The sequence below is a fragment of the Toxotes jaculatrix genome, chromosome 3 (genome assembly GCF_017976425.1).
Source record: "Toxotes jaculatrix isolate fToxJac2 chromosome 3, fToxJac2.pri, whole genome shotgun sequence".
Classification (NCBI taxonomy): Eukaryota; Metazoa; Chordata; class Actinopteri; family Toxotidae; genus Toxotes; species Toxotes jaculatrix.
The window spans coordinates 18,153,150-18,173,253 of NC_054396.1; the positions used below are offsets into that span (position 1 = coordinate 18,153,150).

Consider the following 20,104-nt stretch of genomic DNA (forward strand, 5'->3'; position numbering starts at 1 on the left):
CAATGATAACTTAATAATTTTTAACAAATAAAACTTAAATTTGTTCTTTTCATGGTGTATAACTGATCTATAAAGTATTAGTATTTTATGAGTTACAGCTTATAAACCGTTGATATAGGTTGCCATACCAGAAAGTGGTACTGGAATATTAAATGTTTGTCACTGACTGTTGACTGAGGTGAAAAGTAGAGTAATTGCTTGGCATTTTGTAAGGGTGTTAACAGAATTCAGGTCTTCCCATTGCAGATTTCCACCATTAAAATACCTAAAATAGTGTAATTGTTGTAATTGTAATTGTCTAATAATTGTTGACAATGAAATGCACATAATACCCTGCCATCATTTTAATGCACTTTGCCTAATAGGCAAAACATAAATAAGATATGATACAATGCCATATGTTAAGCCATTATATCTCATTACATTTGGACCACCTGCCGCATTAAGACACTGTTGGGTAATTACCATATGTATACACAGCCCTCTGAAATGGATGTTTCAATGGAATAAGCATTTTAATTTTTTGCAGGAAATGCAGTTTTACTTTTATTCAGCTATTTTAAATTAATGTAACACCCATGGTCCACCTGCACAGGTATTTTCACTTTCCCTCATTAGACCTCTTGTAATGACTGCGTGGATGTATACAACTTGTACCCAATTAACTCCCCTGTAGGTTTCGTTGCACCTGTTGTTATGCTGTTATTAATACATGACCTCATCCCCAACATATTAGCCCAACCCAAGCAGAGGTATAATCAGCCAGGTAACTGAAAAGCTTCTTTGAGCTTTACAGAATGAAAACGTTTAAAAGGTGAAGTACAAATAACAGGACAATGTCTAAATTAAAAAGCATGCCTTTTTATTTCTTGAATGTATTGAAGTGGTTTATTTTTACTCTACCCATGTGGGCACACCTTGCATGCTGCTTTGCTTCAGAGGTGAGAGACATTGCACAAGGCACTTTAAATTCTGCCACTCTGTCAGCATTGAGGCAGCACAAAAGACATCATTCCACTGAGGCTACTTACAAACCAATATGAACCACACAACCCCGTACAGCTTTACTTTTAGTACATTCAGACTTTAAATAGAATCATATATTCATACACGCGCATCTCACATCAGTAAAAATCATATTAGCTTGATATTTGTACAGACCTGCTCAAATTGGCGTGCTTAAATGCACAGTTTTCTAAAACAACAGACATGTCTTTGAAAGAAGAAAACCTGATCAAGCTAAAGGTGACAGTTTTCAGAGCTAGAGCTAGACAGAAATGTGAAAAACCTGCATGTCCACATCAGCCATCTCCCGGCATCATTATCTGACTGTGTGAAGAACATTTCTGAATATGTGAGGCCTGTTAGGATAAACCCTCCTTCAAGAGGGTGTTGTTCTATACCCAAGATTAGTGTTATAAATCGCTGGGTATGATCAACCAGGTAATGCCTGAAGGGTTAAAGTACAGCTTCACAGGACGTATAATGCCAATTACATTCCTTAAATTTGATACCAGAATTACATTTTAAGTAGTGCATTGTCAGGGTTTATGAAAGAATCACAAGGCGAAAAGGGGAAAAGAAATCGTATGACACCAGCAGAACAGTGCAGAATGTGAGTGGAAGATACAACTGTACATCATTGCAGAGTGATGGGGGTGTGGCATGACAGTAACATGGCAAACACAGCTGGCAAACAACTCCTGCATTTTCAGCTCCTCCGGGATTTTGAGTGCTGGATGAGCCACTGAAGCGTGATATCTGAAATAAAGAAAAAATAAAATAAATAAAAACACTGAGTCAGTCTGAGAATGAGAAAAGGATTCAGGCATTTCTATCTCCCATTTTCTAACTCCCTAGCAACAGGTAAAATGGTTGCATACAATTTTGGCACAGATTTAGCTACACAGAACCCCATTAAACTGCTGTTATATAATCATATTTAGTGCTTCCTGTTATGATTTATACTACAAGTTGACACAAGGGTTTAAGTTTGGTGTGTGAAGTGAAAGTGGCACAATGAAGCCAGATGAGGAAATTTGATATTGTGCTTTACAAAATGCTTCAAAAAAAAATTGGCTTTGCAAATGTTTTATGGGGGAAAAAATGACTGTTTGCTTACAAGAAAACTCCAAAGGGACCTTTTCATAGGACAGTGATAGATGCAAATACAACACGTTTGATAAAACAAAGTAAAAGTGTTTCAAAAATCAGATTCTGAAAAAGAACATACCATTGTATTCCCTGTGGAAATAACACTGCAGTAATTAATTTCAACTTACCAATGTTGTCTTTCTCTTTGCAGGAAATTGAGTAGCAGCATATCTCTCTGTCCTGAATAGCTGCCAGATTCCTATGAGGGGAAAAATGTGCATGAACAAATAAACATGGTGAGTATGCATCCTGACTAATCATCTGTCTCATTCACCTGCAGCTTGCTGAACATAGTTTAACACAAGTCTGAGCATGTTTCTAAGCTGACAGCAGAGGGAGCCAGTAAACTGACTTAACACAGCTCCAGTTTTAACATCTAGTAAATGTAAGTGGAAATTGTCCAGACTTTTTCTCCTGCAATTAGCATACAGGTAGTTCACCTGATGTGGGATTAACAGATAAAAGTAGAAAGTTGTAATATCCACAGACTAGACAGATTTTAAAATGATATTCTAATATTAAATCCCAAATTCTTCCTCCAGTAAAACTCTAAGAATAAATGGGCCTATTTTCATGACAGACAGAATCTACAGTGCATTGTTGTGCATAAACACACGTTAGAACTGAACATTCAGTTGTAATCGAATTGAATATTTTAAGAACTTTGAAGCAGCTTTGATACTTACATTTTCTCAATGAGCTGTTTTTCATCTAGAGCAGTGGGGAGATCCCTTTTGTTGCCAAGTACCAGAACCTAAAAACAGATTACAACTGAAATCTGCAAGTGCAGAACCTACACATAGTTTTGCATGACTGGTGCACAACTCACACAAATCTTTAAAGTGGTTTCAGAGGAACACTTACAGGAATTCCTTGCAACTGAGGTTTGTCTAATAAATTATGAAGCTCATTTCTGGATGCCTCCACCTTTTCTCGATCTGCTGCATCAACCATGTACCTAAAAATGAGCAACATTGAAACAGAGATTAAAATGTGTTTTGCATATATTTACAGGTTGCACAGTTGAACACCAGTTTCATGTTTCTGCATTTTTTCTTGTTTCCTTATATGACAAATTTGTAAGCCAGACCTTGAATACTCACACGATCGCATTAACTCCCCGACAGTACCTCTCCCACATGCTCCTGAACCTTGGCTGCCCTCCTATATCCCAGATCTACAGAATTAAGGGCAGATCATCACATGATATTCCTCTATCCAAATGTCAATAACAATGCAATTATTGCCTTCTTGCGAAAACCAGTCTGTTGGGGTCATTCAATTAAAAGTGATGATTTGATACCACCATAAAAATCCAAACAAACCTTGATGGTGACATTTCCTTTGGTGACCTTCCTCATGTTGAACCCAACTGTAGGGATCATGTCTTCACTGAAATGCCCAGACTGAAAGAAAAGACATAAGTAAAAGTAATTTCTTATAAAACTGTAACTTTTTATTACTGAAAACATGCACATGTCCACAGTGAGTTAACTAGGCCCGAGTAGCACAAAGCCACTTCACACACACATTTAAAGACTTTAATTATCTCCCAAAATGAGTTAGTTAAAACAATAAAAAAAAAAAATAATAATGATAATGATAATCGGTTCATAAAAGACACAATGGGCTCACCACTATCTAAAAATAAAAAAGTCAGTCATTAAAAGCAGGTTTAGGGTTTGTTTTTAAATCATTCATTTGCGATTATAAAAGAATAAAAACATATAAACTAGACCTTTATTATTGTGGAGGAGATGATTATAGACAATAGAGTAATTGTATGACTCTAAAAATCTGGTTTATGTGTAACTATGTCCAAACTTATGAAAAGGCAGTGACTGCAGTGACTATTTGTGAAAAGCAAACATCTAAGCAAACACAGAATGATTTTACATGTATCGCCACATGTCCTGGCTTTTGAGATTGTACATTACTACAAACTGAAGCGGAAAGAAAAATCCACTTCATACACAATGGCATTCTCCTTTAACACTAAAACTCACAAGCTGTTTATATTCCTTGTCCCTGCCCTCCTTTGTAAACCAGAGAGCATGCACAGTCTGCTGTACACACATTTCACAGCACATGACTTGCCAGAGTCACCTGATGAAGCTAAGTGGAAATGAGTGCAGCGGTCTTATGACTGAGGAAGGAGGAACCACCCGTACTATAACCATTCACATACTCAAAACTCTGTGTCACTGACTGGCAGAACATTTTTCTTATCTCTTCAGCGTGAAGGAAGGTGCATAGTTATGTTCCAACCCCAAACCCAAGTTCCTCCTCAGACACCCGCCCTTTTATCAGATGCCCAGGGTGCACTGAAAATCACTTTGACAGTGGAATTTTCTGTAAAGATCTTTTCTTTTAAACTGAAATGCACAATCTAAATTTTCCTGTACTTTAAGATGAATATGGGTAGTAATAGTTGCTTGCATGGTAAATAATAGCCCCATTTTTTAGTAGACTGTGTGACTGATGTTATCAGTAGCACTCTGCGTTTTTACTTTATTACTTTATCAATGCAGATTAGAGCTGCAACTAACAACAGTTCTTTTCCTGATTAATCATTTCAACTATTAAACATCTGAAAACAGTGAAAATTACCTGTCACAATTTCCTAAAGCCCAAAATTACATCTTTAAATGACTTGTTTTGTCCCACCCACAGTCCAAAACATAATCAGTTTAAAATGATATAAACACAGAAGAGCATGAATCTACAGAAATAAGAAGCTAAAACCAATGCGTGTCTAGCATTTTAATTTTTTAATAAAAACATGGCTTGTGCAATTTGTCTTTTAATAAAACAGTTAACTGATCAATTGATTGGTTAGTTTTAGCTCCAGTAGATGTATGTTGCCAATGGTATCAACATAAACTTCCTAATATCCTATCAGTCATCCTAGTGCCCTATCAATCCATTTGAAAATGTTTTGAAACACACTTGAAAACAAACACAAAACGTATATAGATCATCGATAGCACTGATTAAAATAAGATCAGAAGGTCAATTACCTATCAATATTAGGATTCAAGGATTTTTATTCATGACATGCACTCCATAGGATGTACAATGAAACGTAAAGTATTGTAAACACAAAGTATTGTGTCATGCCCCACCGATCTGAAGCATACAAAAAATAAAAAAATATTTCTACACAAGGCTAAAGGGTTCTGCCCTAATGAAGCACAGTCAGACTAAACCTATATCTAGCAAAGTTCAATTTGATTGGTCAAAGGTGGAGCTGAAGGATGAAAAGACGTGTGCAAAATGTTGAGAGAGTCATTGCCACCACAAACTGACAATTATTCTCATAACTCAAGTAAGGTTTTCACAATATTCTGCGTAAAACACCAGTTACTGTGTACTGATTAGCCAATGGAAATTGCTCCACCAGAAACACCAGTTTTGAGAAATCCCTGCAAAGTTGCATACCCACAAAAAAAGAGATGCCGTCAGTCTCAGTCACAGGATGTCAAAAAATTAGATATAATCTGTCTGCATGCCTATATCACTATTAACACCTACACCAGCTGCAGTTATTTCATATGGTTACAACTGCAGAAAGTACCCATACAAATGTTTAAAAAGTGTTTCTATCATAGCTCCTACGGTCACTTTTTTATGCAACTGGCCACATGCATTGAGACATCAACACCAACAATAACTGAAAGACAAACATTTTTCTAAATATGCCACAAGAAAAAAGTAGGTGCACAAATTTAAAACTTGAGCCAGGCTATACTCACTGTCAGAGAGCCAGCTTCAGTTTTATCTATTTGCATTTGTCACAGGCTTCTGTCACAAATAAAGTCAGTTTTAGCCTTAGCAGGAAATCCCGTGCAAAAGTGTCACACTGTGCTGAAACGTTATTACGTTTCAGTGTGATCCATCCTCTTTTACTATACCTCGGGCAGCTGAGGTGATTGATAAAATCTAAGTCTCAACAGAGCAGATACATGTATGCTGCGTTTGGGATTAGCATGCTAAACAATCATAACACAGTCACCAACTAGCCGACGAGCAGCAAACCCAGTTAGCCCAGATGACTTGTTGACACAGACTCAGGTGTGTTTTTGTGGATGCTACGGTCACAACAGAGTAACGTTACACTGTTTTCGGACCTGCAAACCAAGCGGGGTGTGGTTCAGCACAAACTTGGTAGCTATTATCCCATTATTAGCGATAATGGTATTAGCAACTGCCCTAGCAAGGTGGCTAGCAGCAGCTGAAGACTTACAGCGATCACGTTTACAAATGTTGTTTTTCCCGAGTACTGGAGGCCGACAAGCGTCAGCTCCATCTCCTCCTTCCAAAACAGAGACTTGAACCAGTCCAGAAGCCGGTTTATTAGTGCCAGCATCTTGAGGTCGGTGTTCACACTCTCCTGCGTTTGTATCTGTGTCTCCCTCCCTGTCAGATGTGGCGTTTTCCAGCGGGGAAGGGAAGTGGGACGCAGGCAGCTGTCATATGATCAGTCAGCCAACACGTGCCCGTCAGCGCCCCACACAGGCCTCGTCCATGTTCATTCGCCACTAAAAGACTGTTTGGATTTAATTTATTGATGACAATGCGTAAATACAGACAATGTAAAAATAAATAAAAATAAATAAAAATAAAATAAAAATACAAAGAAACAATCCATGTTGCTAAAAATACAAATCAAAAACAAAAAACTTTAACTCTGCTTCTGCTCTGAGACAGTGAGATGTTGAGAGAGATAGATATAAAATACAATCTTTTTAAATGACATTATGAGTAAAATCAAAAGTAAAAGAAAAGTTTATTTTTGGGGTGGTTAAAAGAATATTCACAGATGAAAGACACAATCAGCTCTATAATATGCTGTCTGGAGATGACCAAATTGTATCACTGTAAGAAACGACTGATTTGATTCTGACCAAAAACAAAATTCTAATGGCCTTGTTTTGTGATTTTTCTGTCAACTTGGTGGCAGGATGGGATAAAGGTTAGGGTCCCTTGCCATATAATCAGAGAAAAGAGGATGAATGTATAATGATAAACTTATTTTGACTTTTTTTTTTTAAGATGATCACTCTATGTCCCGTAGAAATGTAACAAAACATATAATTGTTCAAGTCATTTCAGAAGATTCACAAAAATTGTTTTCCATGGTCACAGCCCAGCCATCCTTGGAGCATTTTGAGAAGTTTCCAAGTACACAATACACACTGAAATTGCCAGCTCTTTAGATTTTTAAAGATTTTTCTTTTTACTTTTTATTTTGTATTATTATTTTTATACTCTGCATTTACAGTTACACACATTCAAATCTGCATGTTTCAACCATCATCTTATCTGTTGACCACAGAGTACCACAATTCTGTCAGATGGGAAGTGCCTTTACCAAGGAAACCTGAGGGGAAGGAACAAGTGCTGGTCTTCCAGTTTCCTGTCCAGATCTATCCTATTGATCCGGATATCAAAGCTGGCACCTCTAACTCTCACAGGTTTCTCTGTTTATGCGTCTTCATGTTCAGGTATGTACTGATACTGTACTGTACCATGACATTTTAAGATGTCATAAACCAGACTCCTCATTTCCTCTTAGACTTTAAATCAAAGGTGGTGACCCAGATGCAGTTCGCCAAAACTGTCCTTACAGTCACCCTGAACGGTGATCTGGAATCCACTCTCCTCCTTTGACAGGTGAAAGTCCCTGGTGTTAGTAGGATCATTGCCTGAAACAGAGAGAATGAACACAAAGAAAATGTTTTGATGGGTAAGGTAGCAGATAAGTAGCAGAACACCACTATTTCATCAAAGCAAATTCTGATTCGCTCACCACAAAAGGATTCCATTTAGCATCTTCTTGCATCAGAAAGCATAACAGTTTTTGGATGTAGGGGTGCATACTGTAAAATACAGTGCCTATAAAAAAGTATTTATCACCCTTGGAAGTTTTTTTGTTTTAATGTCTCAAAACACTGAGTCAAAGCAGATCTGATGTGGCACTTTTAATGCTGATTAACAGAAGATATCTACCTTTAATATCCAAAAAATCCAGTTTAGATCTCATTCTGACAGAGAATTTGTAACTGGACTTGAAACATCCTGTTCACTCACAGCCCCCATGCAACCTCACAGAGTCTGAGTGGTTTTGCAAAGAAGAATCGGGAAACTTTGCAGCGTCCAGATATACAGTGCTTCAGATGTGTCATAGGTCTTTTGGTGGCCTCCCCGACCTTTTTTAAAGACATTTGATTTAATATTTGATTTGACTGCAGTTCAAGGGATGTTCAGTGACTTTTTTTTCTCATACCTATCCCGCGACTTGTGGTTTTCAGTCACTTTTTTTGCAGAGCTACTTGGAGTTTTTCTTTGTGACGTAGGTTTAACCATGACACTGAACTTCCAGGTACAGGTCTATTTACAGTTCAATTCAAAAGTTGTGTGGCTGCTAAAACCACTTGACTGCACCCGTGATGATTCAACAATGTCCTTTAACAGAGAAGTAGGGAAATACTACAGCAGAAAAAGTATTCTATAGTTGTATGTGATTCATTTTGATCAGTGTCCAAAAAACCATATTAAATACACTTTGATTCAGTGTTGTTGTTTTTTTTTAATGGATGAGTAATTGATTATTATGAATAGTAGCTTTTCTATTCAGTTTCATCCAACACTGGTTTCACACTGATTTCTTGAAATCATGCCACATTTTGATATATTTGACATATTTATACATTTTCAAACAAAGCTTACTTACATGCTTTGTGCTTCCTTAGGTTCTTTATACAGGCAAAAGCTAGAAACACAAAGAGGCTGAGAGAGAGCAAAAGAAAGCCGATGCTGAGAATCACATGAATGGAGCCTGTTGGAACATCAAACCACAGTCAAATTAGTTCAATTCAAGTATACTGTCATTATGTACTGGTGCACAACATAACAGGTTTTTATTATGGTCCATCCATGTCAAGTCATCAACAAGAAATTACAGGGTCTGTCAATGAAATATATTGTTCGGTTGTGTCTACATACCAGGTTCATTACAAACTGAGTTGTGGGTTTTGTTTCCTGGAATCAGTTCAGCAAGTCCAAGTGCGCTGCACCTGTTGACCAGAAGTTGTTTATGTTAATGTAATCTGGTGCTTTATGGAGAATTATTATTGGAGCTGAACTCTTGTGAATGGGTCTTACTGTGTCCATGGCTTGCAGAGATTCTCTTTTGCATCAAAATAGGCTTTGTCAGGGCATGCAAGCTCACACCGATATGAATACTGTATCAACCCTGAACCCTTGGGAATGTCTGCAAAGACGGACGGACAGGTCATTGTGAGCATGTTAGCATGCTGACATTAATGTTTAAGTCAATATTTGTCAAAGTTCAGCCTCTCACAGTTATTAGCATGGCTTTAGACACTTGGTCTTGTTCAAGTCAAGCTACAGCTTGCTCGCTGTCTGGCATGACAAGTCAGTTTTGTAACATTAGGTCAGATTCTTTTCTTTCTTTCTTTTAAATGTATTTACTAAGCCCTTTTGACATTATTATGGACAGCTCTCCCTTTACTCACTCACAAAGAACGACTTTAACACGTTGTTTAAATTAAATATTTGCTATCATTTACTCAAAGCCTAATAGTGTGACATTTCAAATTCATATGTTCACTGACAAATGTCTAAAACTGTGTTATATGTAACTAATGTGCTCTTGTCTTATCAAGTTATATGCATATTGGGGGTGTTAACCTAACCTACAGTAGAGGCTGTGTCTAACCCACATTTATTTCCATTTGCGTACCTTGGCATCCCATGGTATGACACCCACACTCATTAACAAACATACCAGTGATATGTTATACCATTTTTGTAAACATACCAGTTTTGTGCCATTAGCCTATAATTTTGAAATGAGCTATCTGTTATAAAAACATATTTGTTTCAGCACAAAATCCGTCCAGTCTCACCTGTCCTGTTCAGTTTCTCCCCTGCACCGCATTTGTGTTCCCCACACACCGAACAGAGACTGTCGGAGCACAGGAAACCAGGGCGACATGAACATTTTGCATTTGTGGTCAGCGTACATTTCTCTGCATAGTCTGTGGGGCGACAAGAATTAAAACCACAGGATTTTCAGGTGTTAATGTTTTGTCTTTTATCCACTGTGTTAAATGTATTGTCAACATCAGTCTTACCATGTTGGCATTCCTGGCATTTCTCACATCTGTCAAAGATGATGGATTGATTTGAGAAGTAGCCCTCCTCACAGGGGGTACAGACAGTTTGTTCTTCCTGTGTGCAGAACGCCGTCACATGTTTACCTTCAAAACATGAAAAAAATGCAGTAGCTCTCAACAACATCATATTCACACTCTCACTTGTACCCCGAGTGAAAGTTCTAACAAACACATAATGTAATAATTAGATCAATTATTTCAACAGATTTGTAAAAAAGAAAAAAAAAATCTTATTATTTTAAAGGTTAATTGTTCTGTTATGTTTTACCTGGGGGACACAGGTCACAGCATTGTTCATTCATCCAAATCTGTCTATCGCCACAGCTTCTGGAGTGTCCTATAGTCCAAATACTCTGTGTATATAGAACTGCCAGCAAGGTCTTCAGTGGAAACATTATGACCAGTGTTTTGTTTGTGCCTTCAGGGTTTTATCTTTGGTGTTTAGTGACGTCACATATTGTGGTTCTCTCACCGAGAAAGGCATCCACTGAAATTGAAAGGAAGGAAGTGAAAGACCACTGACAAATTAAAAGAGAAAGCAGTTCGACAACAGTATTAGTATTAGTATTATCATTATTAGTAGTATTATTTACTCTTTGACCCTTGTGATTTTAGTTTATTGTTAAATTTCTTTAGAGAAAGCAGTTCGACAACAGTATTAGTATTAGTATTATCATTATTAGTAGTATTATTTACTCTTTGACCCTTGTGATTTTAGTTTATTGTTAAATTTCTTTTTGTTAATTTAGAGCAGGAGGGAATCCTGGTGTTTGATCAGAAGGCAGACAGCAAGACAGCAGACCTTGTGGATATGTTATCACCTTGTGGATCTATCTTCTTCAAACACTTCACACTCACCAAACTATGATTGGTGGCTGTGATCATAAACATGATTTGCACTGGTTTCTCATGCTTTTGCTCACAATTTTATCTAGAAATTTTGACTCTATGGACTATAAGGTAGGAAATTTGGTAAATGCTGATTATTGTATATGATTAAGACATCTGACAGGAAGAAGCCAAGTAGAGTGTTATGGTAAAAGCACCATGACTGGGTTGGGTGATGATTGGTTTCAGAAAAAAAACAAAACAAAAAACAGCAATTAAAAATTGTCTCTACTTCTAAGTAGCACATGTTTTATGTAATCCATCTTCCAAAAATGAATCCTTAACCTTTTAGTGATGTGTCTCACAAGTTATTTGTGATGTTTGTCTCTTGAAACCACTGAAACCGATTTAATTGGTCTTTGAAATGATTCAAGTTTGCTGCTGAGATATCCACCACTGAGACTTTTTTGTTTGTGGCGTTAAGTGAGATAATACCTCTATAGATCATTTACATTTATCTACATTATTTCGGTATGTGTTGGAACTGGTTGCAGTGGTCAAGACCACATCCACAAAGTATGGATCACTGTCCTAAACCTCAAATACGTTAACATGAACATTATTTGGACTGCCTCGTTGTGTGTGTGTGTGTGTGTGTGTGTGTGTGTGTGTGTGTGTGTGTGTGTGTGTGTGTGTGTGTGTGTGTGTGTGTGTGTGTGTGTGTGTGTGTGTGTGTGTGTGTGTGTGTGTGTGTGTGTGTGTGTGTAAATAACGCACCACTGAATTTGGCATTCCTAAGTGACAAATATGCTGTCAAATGTTCCCACAGCTGTGGTCATTGTAAGTGGCTGCATGTTTGAAGATGTCCCAGTCTGTGGTGTTAAAACAGTCTTTCAGACCATAGCAGGCCCCCTCTGGCCACACACGTACCTCCTTTTGAGTTGGTCTGATGAGACTCACCCTAGGTCTGTATGCCAGTCTCAGCATGATGGTAATGTGGTCAGAGAGCCCAGGGGGGAGGGGGGAAGCCTTGTATGCTTCTTTGCGGGTTGTGTACACTAAATCCAGTGTGTTGTCCCTCCTTGTTGGAAAATCTACATGCTGGTGTAGTTTGGGCAATAAAACCTTTAAATCTGCGTGGTTAAAGTCCCCAGCAGTGATGAGGAGTCCGTCTGGATGCACTGTCTGTTGTTCACTGATGACCTGGTAGAGTCCGTTGAGTGCCTCACTCCTATGCGAGGCAATGCACCACTAACAAGCAAGATGGCCGTAATCTCCCTCGGTAGATAGAAAGGTCAGCACTTAATGATAATAAATTCCGCCAACGGAGAACAGTGTTTGTGAATAACAGCAACATCTCGGCACCAAGCATCACTGATGTAAATACACACTCCCCCGCCGCATGACATGAAGTACAAGCCATTCTTAATGAGTCATATGCTGTGAGTATTTGGACTGGACTTAAGGTCTTTAAGTGTTAATTTTTAGCCCAGGGTAATCAAAAGCCCCGAGTTATGGTAATGTAACCTAAAATTTGCAAAACGGATTCAAGCTTGCACTGCTTTCGTTTGTTCGTTTTGTTTTCAGTACATTGTGCAGTGTGCAAATTTGAGGCTTTGTTGTTTTTCTGTTTAAAATCACTGTGAATTGAACGTCTGGAGACTTTACCTTAGGCTTAGGACAACTGTAACGGTTTTATGGACCACACGGTTAGTTGATTCTTAAGGTAAGCACCAGACCAATAAATAATAAAAATATAATTGGTTAGTGCCCTACTGCCCTACTGTTGTTGCTGAGCCTTGTCAGGATGTCGTAGGCTACAGTGTAAAATCTATTAATCATCCTGAGAGCTTGCTTGAGTAAGTGATTAATAGTGATGACTCGTTTGTGGTCATACAAAGTTTGGACCATGACACCTGATGTTCGTATTCATTCAGTGGAAACATATGAGTGTCGTGATTATAGCACGATGCATAGTAACACCAAATCACGTGTTTTGGTAAATGTTTTAGTGACATCCCCCAGTTGAATTCATGCCCATGAAGCCCTCGTGACGTATGATTGTACCACCAAGATTATCAACGTCATCTTGTGTCTGTGTTCACTCACACGCAGTCAACAACCCCATAGTCACATGATCTCCCCATACGTACTTACAAGTTCAATTAACACGCAGTAGGAAGCAGGATTTCACATTGAGGCAGCACTGAACAACTGCCACCCACACTGTGGACTTTGTGGTCAGGCTGGGTGGAAAGCACATGCACTATTACTGAGTAGTCAGCGTGATAATGTAACAGCTTACTGAAAGTTGTGACATTTGGTGACACTGAATTTCGAAGGCATCGCCCAAACAACAGCACCACTGGTCTGTCTCTTCTTTAAAACCAGACAATCACAGAACCAACATGGAAAATATGACAAAAAGTACTCACCTTTTGAAATGTTCATGTTTTATTGTCTTAAAGGGGAACTCCACCCATTATATATGTTATAGTGTATCTGTAGGTCTCGGGGAGTAGTGCTGCATCTCTGAAAAATGGCTGCTTTAAGTATTTTATGACTTTGGGGGGAAGCAGTGGGAAATCTGATAAACTCAAGTGATGTCACTTCAGTCAGTCACAATAAAAGAATCTGGAGGCGTGGATTTAGAAAAAAATGAACTTACAAGACCTGTATCCTGCTGTACCTCTGCTTGAGACTAGAGGCTCAAAGCTTCCTTAGACCTTATCAACATAGTACACCTGAATATCTGATTTAACTGTTTGTGGTCAAGTAGCGCTGTGGGTAATGCAGGCGCCAGGCTTTGACAAGGAAGAAGAAAAAGATGATTCTTCAGGAGTGCAACGCAGAAATTAGTGGAGTGATCTATTAAAACACAGAATCTAAGTAAATTAAATGTGGCCTTTTGCTAAATACTTGTTTGCATGAAGACAAAGGAACACTTCAAGAAAACATCTTAGAGGCGCTGTAAAAAAAACACAGCAAAACAATATCATTAGGTGACTTTTGTGACTAAAGTGACTACAACAAAAAAATCAAAAAACCAAATCAAGCTATAAGCTACAATCACCTTTACTAAATTAAATACACAAAAAAGGAGAAATGCACCTGCAACCTGTTAAAAAAATAGTTGAAAAAAAAACATGTATAATATGAAGATGTGTATATGTATATGTACAACGGATGTGTGTTATCGTCATCAGTTGGTGACACTGATTCTTGTTATTCACTGAGCAAAGTTGCTGCATTTTACAAGGCAGCAACAGAATTCTTCATAGGAAGAGTTAAGTTCATACCTTCAGCATTTCTTAGAAACCACTGACTTCCTGGATCACTGACATTTACTGAAAGTATATGCGTGCACTGTTCCCAGCAAATGTGAATACCCTGAAACAAAATTTCATACTCCAAGTTTATTTAGAGAATCTTTATTCATACACTCTCAGGGTAACACTGTTCACTTTAAAAACATTGATTTGTACGTGCTGTGCAATAAGAGTCAGACAGAAACTATTTTGTTTCAATTAAGTTTGTAATGGAAAGTAAAGTACATTTACTAAACTACTGTACTGAAATGCATTTTTGAGGTACTACTACTTTGAGTCCATTTTATTATAGTTTATAATTACACTATGAATTAAAAATGGACTCAACTGCACTTATTTGACATGCGTAGTTACTTAGTCACTTACAGATTTTGCATTAAAAAAAACAATGATGAACATGCCAAAATAAATAAATAAAATAAAAAAAAATAGATAAATTAAGTACAACAGTACAACAAAATACAACACTGTGATTAAATCAGTGGTTCTCAGTGTCTTCGACCACTTCTATAAAAAGCTGTGTCTGGTTGGGATTCCTTGTCACATTTCGGGATGTCTATGTCTATATGTCTTCCCTAGGTTGCTTACCACTTTTCTAAGCTACCTGACTGTGTAAAGAAGTTAAAACTTGCTCCACCTTTATCAGTAAAATGTTGCTTACATGACACCGATGCATCAGTATTAACAACAATAATAATAATAATAATAATAATAATAATAATAATAATATATATGTGATAATCTATTTACCATTTTTCTGCAAAAAGAGTGTTTTTATTTTTGTTACTTTAAATACATTTTGCTGCCCACACTTCTGTACTTTTACATAGTAGGATTCTTAACATAGGAAAATAGAGTACTTTTGCATTGTTGTACTGGTACATTTACTTGAGTAAAAGATCTGAATACTTCATCCACCGCTGTTTTTAAACAAGAACTATCAACTAATTTCTTTTCCTTGAAGTATTCCAACACAACAGCTATAAAAGAAATAAATTAGTTGGAACCAAACTGCAGCTTTTTCCAAGTAGATCCCATTAGTCATGTAGCGCCAGCCAGGTACATGCCAAGCCACCTGAGATTTTAAAGGCTTGTTTAGCTCATTTCTTAGCAAAACATAAATGAATAAAAATAATGAGGGCATGCTTTCATAACTCCTCTGACTGTACTGATCTGGGGAAAGTCTCCAGTGAGATTTAAACAACATGAAAGTCCTCACATTTACAATATGAATCTTTCCAGTGGATGAAATAAAGATGTGAGAGGAAGTGTTTTTCAGAGGGAAAATTAAGATCATTTAACTCCACAAGGGGAACTCCCAACCCCACATAAGGTACTGATGAAAGCATGTTTTTTACCATTACTGTTTTCAGCTTAACAGACAAGTGGAACAAAACTGAAAAAAAAAAAAAAAAAAAAAACATGGCAAAAAGTAGAGACCAAAAAACTGCATGGAGAAAGTAAAATGTTTTTCTAAGACTCTTCAGCAGCACAGCAGTTTGAATCAATGGTATCTATCGTTACAGCTTTCACTACAATACCGTTCATACTATGTATTTCTCAGAGACCTGTCACTTGCCCCATTAAACCCTATCACATTACATAACATCATAAGGCTTAAAAAAGCAGCAAAAATATGTATAGTGGAAAGAGTATCAAGGCTTGTTTGAAAATTGTATAAGGCATTTAGTAGTATTATCTCTGAGGTCATAGAAATTTGCATATACAAATTTGTAATAAATGGTAGGTTTAAATGGAAAGTGAAGTATTTTGAGTAAAATTATCTCAGTAAATAAGGCATAACAGCTCAAGTAGTAAAAGGTATGTTTTCCTACTTAACTTTAAATTGATTTAAGGTTAAATGACAAAAAGTGAGGTATGATACATACAGACCTTTCATATAATTCAACTGATTTTCTTACAATAGAAGAAGAATAAGTCAAATATTGACTACTACAGAATGTGAATATAGCTAGTACAATACAGATAAAGCTTTTCTGAAGTATTCCAAAAGTAAAGCCAACAATATAAGGAAAATGTGAGTGAAGTTATTCATATGATGATTATGTGATCTAAAAATTCACAGTATAAGTTGAAATATTCATGTCAAGTAAAGTTTCACCTCAGGGTTCCCCTGGATTCAGTTTGAGAGAGGACTGACTGCCATCGCCAATCTCCTCAACTGGCCTCCGACATGAGTCCTTTGCTGAAAGCAAACATTAAAGCATAATTAACAATAATGTTTTTTGACATTTTAAAAGATATTGGGCACATTTTGTGCGTTGCAGAGCCAAGAGGGAAGAAACACAGGTGGTAATATGTGAACCTCCCTCCCCAATGAAAACAACTGATCTGCATAGAAACATTGGGTTTTTGCTAAAGAATAATGCCTGTCACTTTAGCCTGTGCAAGGAGGTTAATTTTCAATGGTATAAATTGAAAGAACTCATTCCCTTTCTTGCTACAGGTTAGATGAGCTGATAAATACCTCTTTCATGTCTGTATGCTAAATTTGAATCTACAGCTGTCAGTTGGTTGTGTTAGCTTCTGCTAAAGACTGCAAAAAGGGGAAACAGCTAGCCTGTCTACGCCCAAAGGTAACAAAATGTGCATACCAGCACCTCTAAAGTACACTAACTAACATGTTGCATGTTACAAAACCCAGATATGAACATATTATGTGTCAGACCCTTACTTGGCCTGAAGCAGTAACTTCCTGGAGTCCCAGCTTGCTGTCTGGCAATCTCATGGTGACAGCAAGACCCCAGGAAGTTAATGTGTCTGGCCAAGAACTAGTACAACATCCAACCCCCTTATATTAATGCAAAGTGTTGTTTTTACACCACAGTTTTGCATGGATTGAACAAACAACATATCACATTTGAATTAGTGAACTTTAGAAGTGCTGTTACAATAAGCAGATTTTTTTTTTTACCTTTGGATAGAGTCGGGTTAACAGTTTCCCACTTCTCCCAGTCTTTGCTAGCCATAGTTTCATATTTAGCACAAAGACATGAGAGTAGCATACACTATTCATTCCTCATCTAACTCTCAACAATGAACCAAATACAGTGTATTCCCCGAAATGCTGTACTATTACTTTAAATGTAGAATCAGTTTACTTTTAATCCTGTGACATACATTGTACCCCTGGTTTTCTGTGCGCACAAGGAGTGCTATGCAGCCTGCAGGTCACAGCGGTCAGACCAAGCAGTCCGATAACTCCAAACAAGACGATGGCCATACCTGAACAAGACAAACAAGCTATAAGTTACTTTATATTATTTTTAAATCTGAGGTTGTGTCAGCAACAAATAGTAACAAACTTTTTACCAAAGTGGTTGCCTGGGTTTGAAGGGGGAAAAGACTCTGTTTCTCTGGTTGGCTCTCTGGTGACTGCATGTCTTGGGGGAGCCTCAGTGGTGGTAGTAAGTATATTCTTAAGGTGGGTCTCTGCATGTGGACGGTGGGTTGTTAAGCGTGTCATGTAGGGTGTAGTGATATCAGGGTTGCTCTTCACATTACAGATGACATCTGATGTCCTGGTTCCACTAATGTTCACTCCTAATTTACATCTAGAATGAAAGATGAAAGATAAAGCTGTAAACAACAGGTAACTACTTTAACACTGTTGAGTTACTTACACATTGTTGACAATATATTATATAATGCTTGTACAGTATTTTGAAAACAGAGGACGTACTCCATCCATTTTCTACAGAGCGAGTTGATGCGTGTGCTGAAATACCCATCTTCACACTTTAAACATGCTGACAAAGAAAAAAGAATCAATCATTAAAAAGGCAATGTCTGACATATTGCATGCAGTATTGTGTGATCCTTCTACATACCTCCATTTTTAAGTTCAAATCCAATGTCACATTTGCAAGTGGACAAATCATTTGGCCAGGCAACAAAATTTTCACGACACTGACATTTTGTATCTGTCACTTCTGTACATTCCTTTATAACAACACTACCCGACTCTGCAACAAAAACAACAAAAAACAGCTTCTTAAATCATGTAAATAAAAGTAGTTCACTTCTCATTTTTGTGGGTCAGCTTGATATAAAGTTTAGGCTCTATGAACAGATTCATTGGTAATTCTGTAACCGTGTGTGAATTAACATGAAGATTTATAAGCTCTTGCTCACAGTTCTGTTTTTTTTGGGGGGGGGGTTTCATGCTGAAGCTTCAACACTTACTTTGATCACACCGTGTGCAGGGATTGCAGCTTTTGGAATCATTTTCCTCAGGCTGGTAGTATCCATTAGGACATGGTTCACAATAAGTCCCAAAACGGTTTACTCTTTGACCTTGATTAAATTCACAGTATCAAACAATGTCCTTTAACCACAGTAACACACAAACAAAGGAGGAAAATTGGTGTAGGACGAGAAAGTCATACTTCACCTTTTGGGCAAGTTCTAGCATCCAAATCAGCAATAAGTTCATAAAAAGTCAAAGTGAGTAGAAGAAGCTTGAAGAGAACCATATTTGACACAGCTCTGACAGGTGCTCCTGTGTGTTTCCGTTGTGAGACACCACAAACACTGAGAGAGAAGAAAATACACCAGAGGGGGAATTGCTACCTTTATAGAGGCGTGGAAAAACCCACAGTTTTTCTCTCATCTGCTTTCTCATCCAAAGTATAGCAAAAGTATAGTATATAGTGAAAAATTTTAACAGTTTTGAATCATGATCAAAATAATCAATTATAATCAATGCATTATTGACTTCTTCTTTTTCTTTTTAAAGAAGAAAAAAACTGAAAACATTTTAATTGTTGTTTAACCCAAAAATTGTTTTGAGTTCAGGTTCATGTTCAGTCCTGGCTGTATGGAGTTTATTTAGTTGGTATGAAGATACAGATGGAGAAGAAAATGTGAATGACAGCTCTAGAAAGAGCTAACAACTTGACCTTGAGTTAAGTTTTTTCTTTAATTTGAGTTTAGTTCAGTTTTTGTACAAGCTACCCTTTCTATGATCAAGAATGGTCTTTAACACTCAGCATTTTCATTTCTCTTATTTACCATGTTGTTACTGGTATAAAGTTGTGCTTCCTGTTTTAAACAGTGTGTGTGTTCATATGTGTTAAGAAAAAATGTAATGATACATTTGATCAAATTAGTAAATTGTGGGTTTTCTGGGGCACTAAATTAGGTTACTATTTTACCAACACATTTAGACATTGAATGTTACGTTCTCACAGGCACCTGTTATATACTAAACTAAAGAATTAGTCTCTCATTTGATTGGTATGAAATAAATAATCACCTCTATATGCCCTAAGATACATTTTATTTGCTATAGCAACACCAAAACTGACAAATCATTTTCCATCTGTGCAGTGGTGCACTCCATTATGAAAGTTTTTTTGGAAACAGAATGTTATCGTGTAAAACGAAATACATCTTTAGAGCTAGTTTGGTATGTTTACTAACCTTTATGTGGGGTTTTTTTTTTCAGGACAAATAGGAAAATAGGTAAGAATTAGGTAAGAACTCTGGTTCACTGTCGGAAACTATGTAGCTTGATGTTGTTTTGCCGTCTACTCTTTGCATGTGGACTCAAAGAGCAGATGGAAA

General features: G+C 37.2%; 3 protein-coding genes across 4 annotated transcripts; all 3 read right to left on the reverse strand.

The window, feature by feature from the left end:
- Positions 1–847: 847 nt before the first annotated feature.
- Positions 848–6,613, reverse strand: arl8ba (ADP-ribosylation factor-like 8Ba). The gene is made up of 7 exons (XM_041034786.1): positions 6,401–6,613; positions 3,480–3,560; positions 3,258–3,331; positions 3,019–3,112; positions 2,841–2,908; positions 2,283–2,353; positions 848–1,761 (listed from the first exon to the last, which is right to left on the reverse strand). The coding sequence occupies exons 1-7, from the start codon at positions 6,521–6,523 to the stop codon at positions 1,712–1,714; spliced, it is 561 nt and encodes a 186-aa protein (XP_040890720.1). The 5' UTR covers positions 6,524–6,613; the 3' UTR covers positions 848–1,711.
- An 88-nt stretch (positions 6,614–6,701) lies between these two features.
- Positions 6,702–10,779, reverse strand: tnfrsf18 (tumor necrosis factor receptor superfamily, member 18). Of its 2 annotated transcripts, none has more exons than XM_041033048.1 (7): positions 10,627–10,779; positions 10,317–10,442; positions 10,089–10,220; positions 9,322–9,430; positions 9,163–9,233; positions 8,891–8,995; positions 6,702–7,862 (listed from the first exon to the last, which is right to left on the reverse strand). In XM_041033048.1, exons 1-7 carry the CDS (start codon positions 10,751–10,753, stop codon positions 7,741–7,743), a joined length of 792 nt encoding a protein of 263 aa, XP_040888982.1. In that variant the 5' UTR covers positions 10,754–10,779; the 3' UTR covers positions 6,702–7,740. The 2 variants fall into 2 exon arrangements, with proteins under 2 accessions (XP_040888982.1, XP_040888984.1); XM_041033050.1 differs by having other exon boundaries at positions 10,317–10,413; positions 10,627–10,764.
- Positions 10,780–14,609: 3,830 nt separating this feature from the next.
- si:ch73-361p23.3 (tumor necrosis factor receptor superfamily member 4) lies at positions 14,610–19,051 on the reverse strand. The gene is made up of 8 exons (XM_041032964.1): positions 18,930–19,051; positions 18,722–18,832; positions 18,367–18,501; positions 18,219–18,285; positions 17,849–18,090; positions 17,657–17,761; positions 16,638–16,721; positions 14,610–15,590 (listed from the first exon to the last, which is right to left on the reverse strand). The coding sequence occupies exons 1-7, from the start codon at positions 19,009–19,011 to the stop codon at positions 16,639–16,641; spliced, it is 825 nt and encodes a 274-aa protein (XP_040888898.1). The 5' UTR covers positions 19,012–19,051; the 3' UTR covers positions 14,610–15,590; position 16,638.
- Between the last annotated feature and the right edge of the window lie 1,053 nt (positions 19,052–20,104).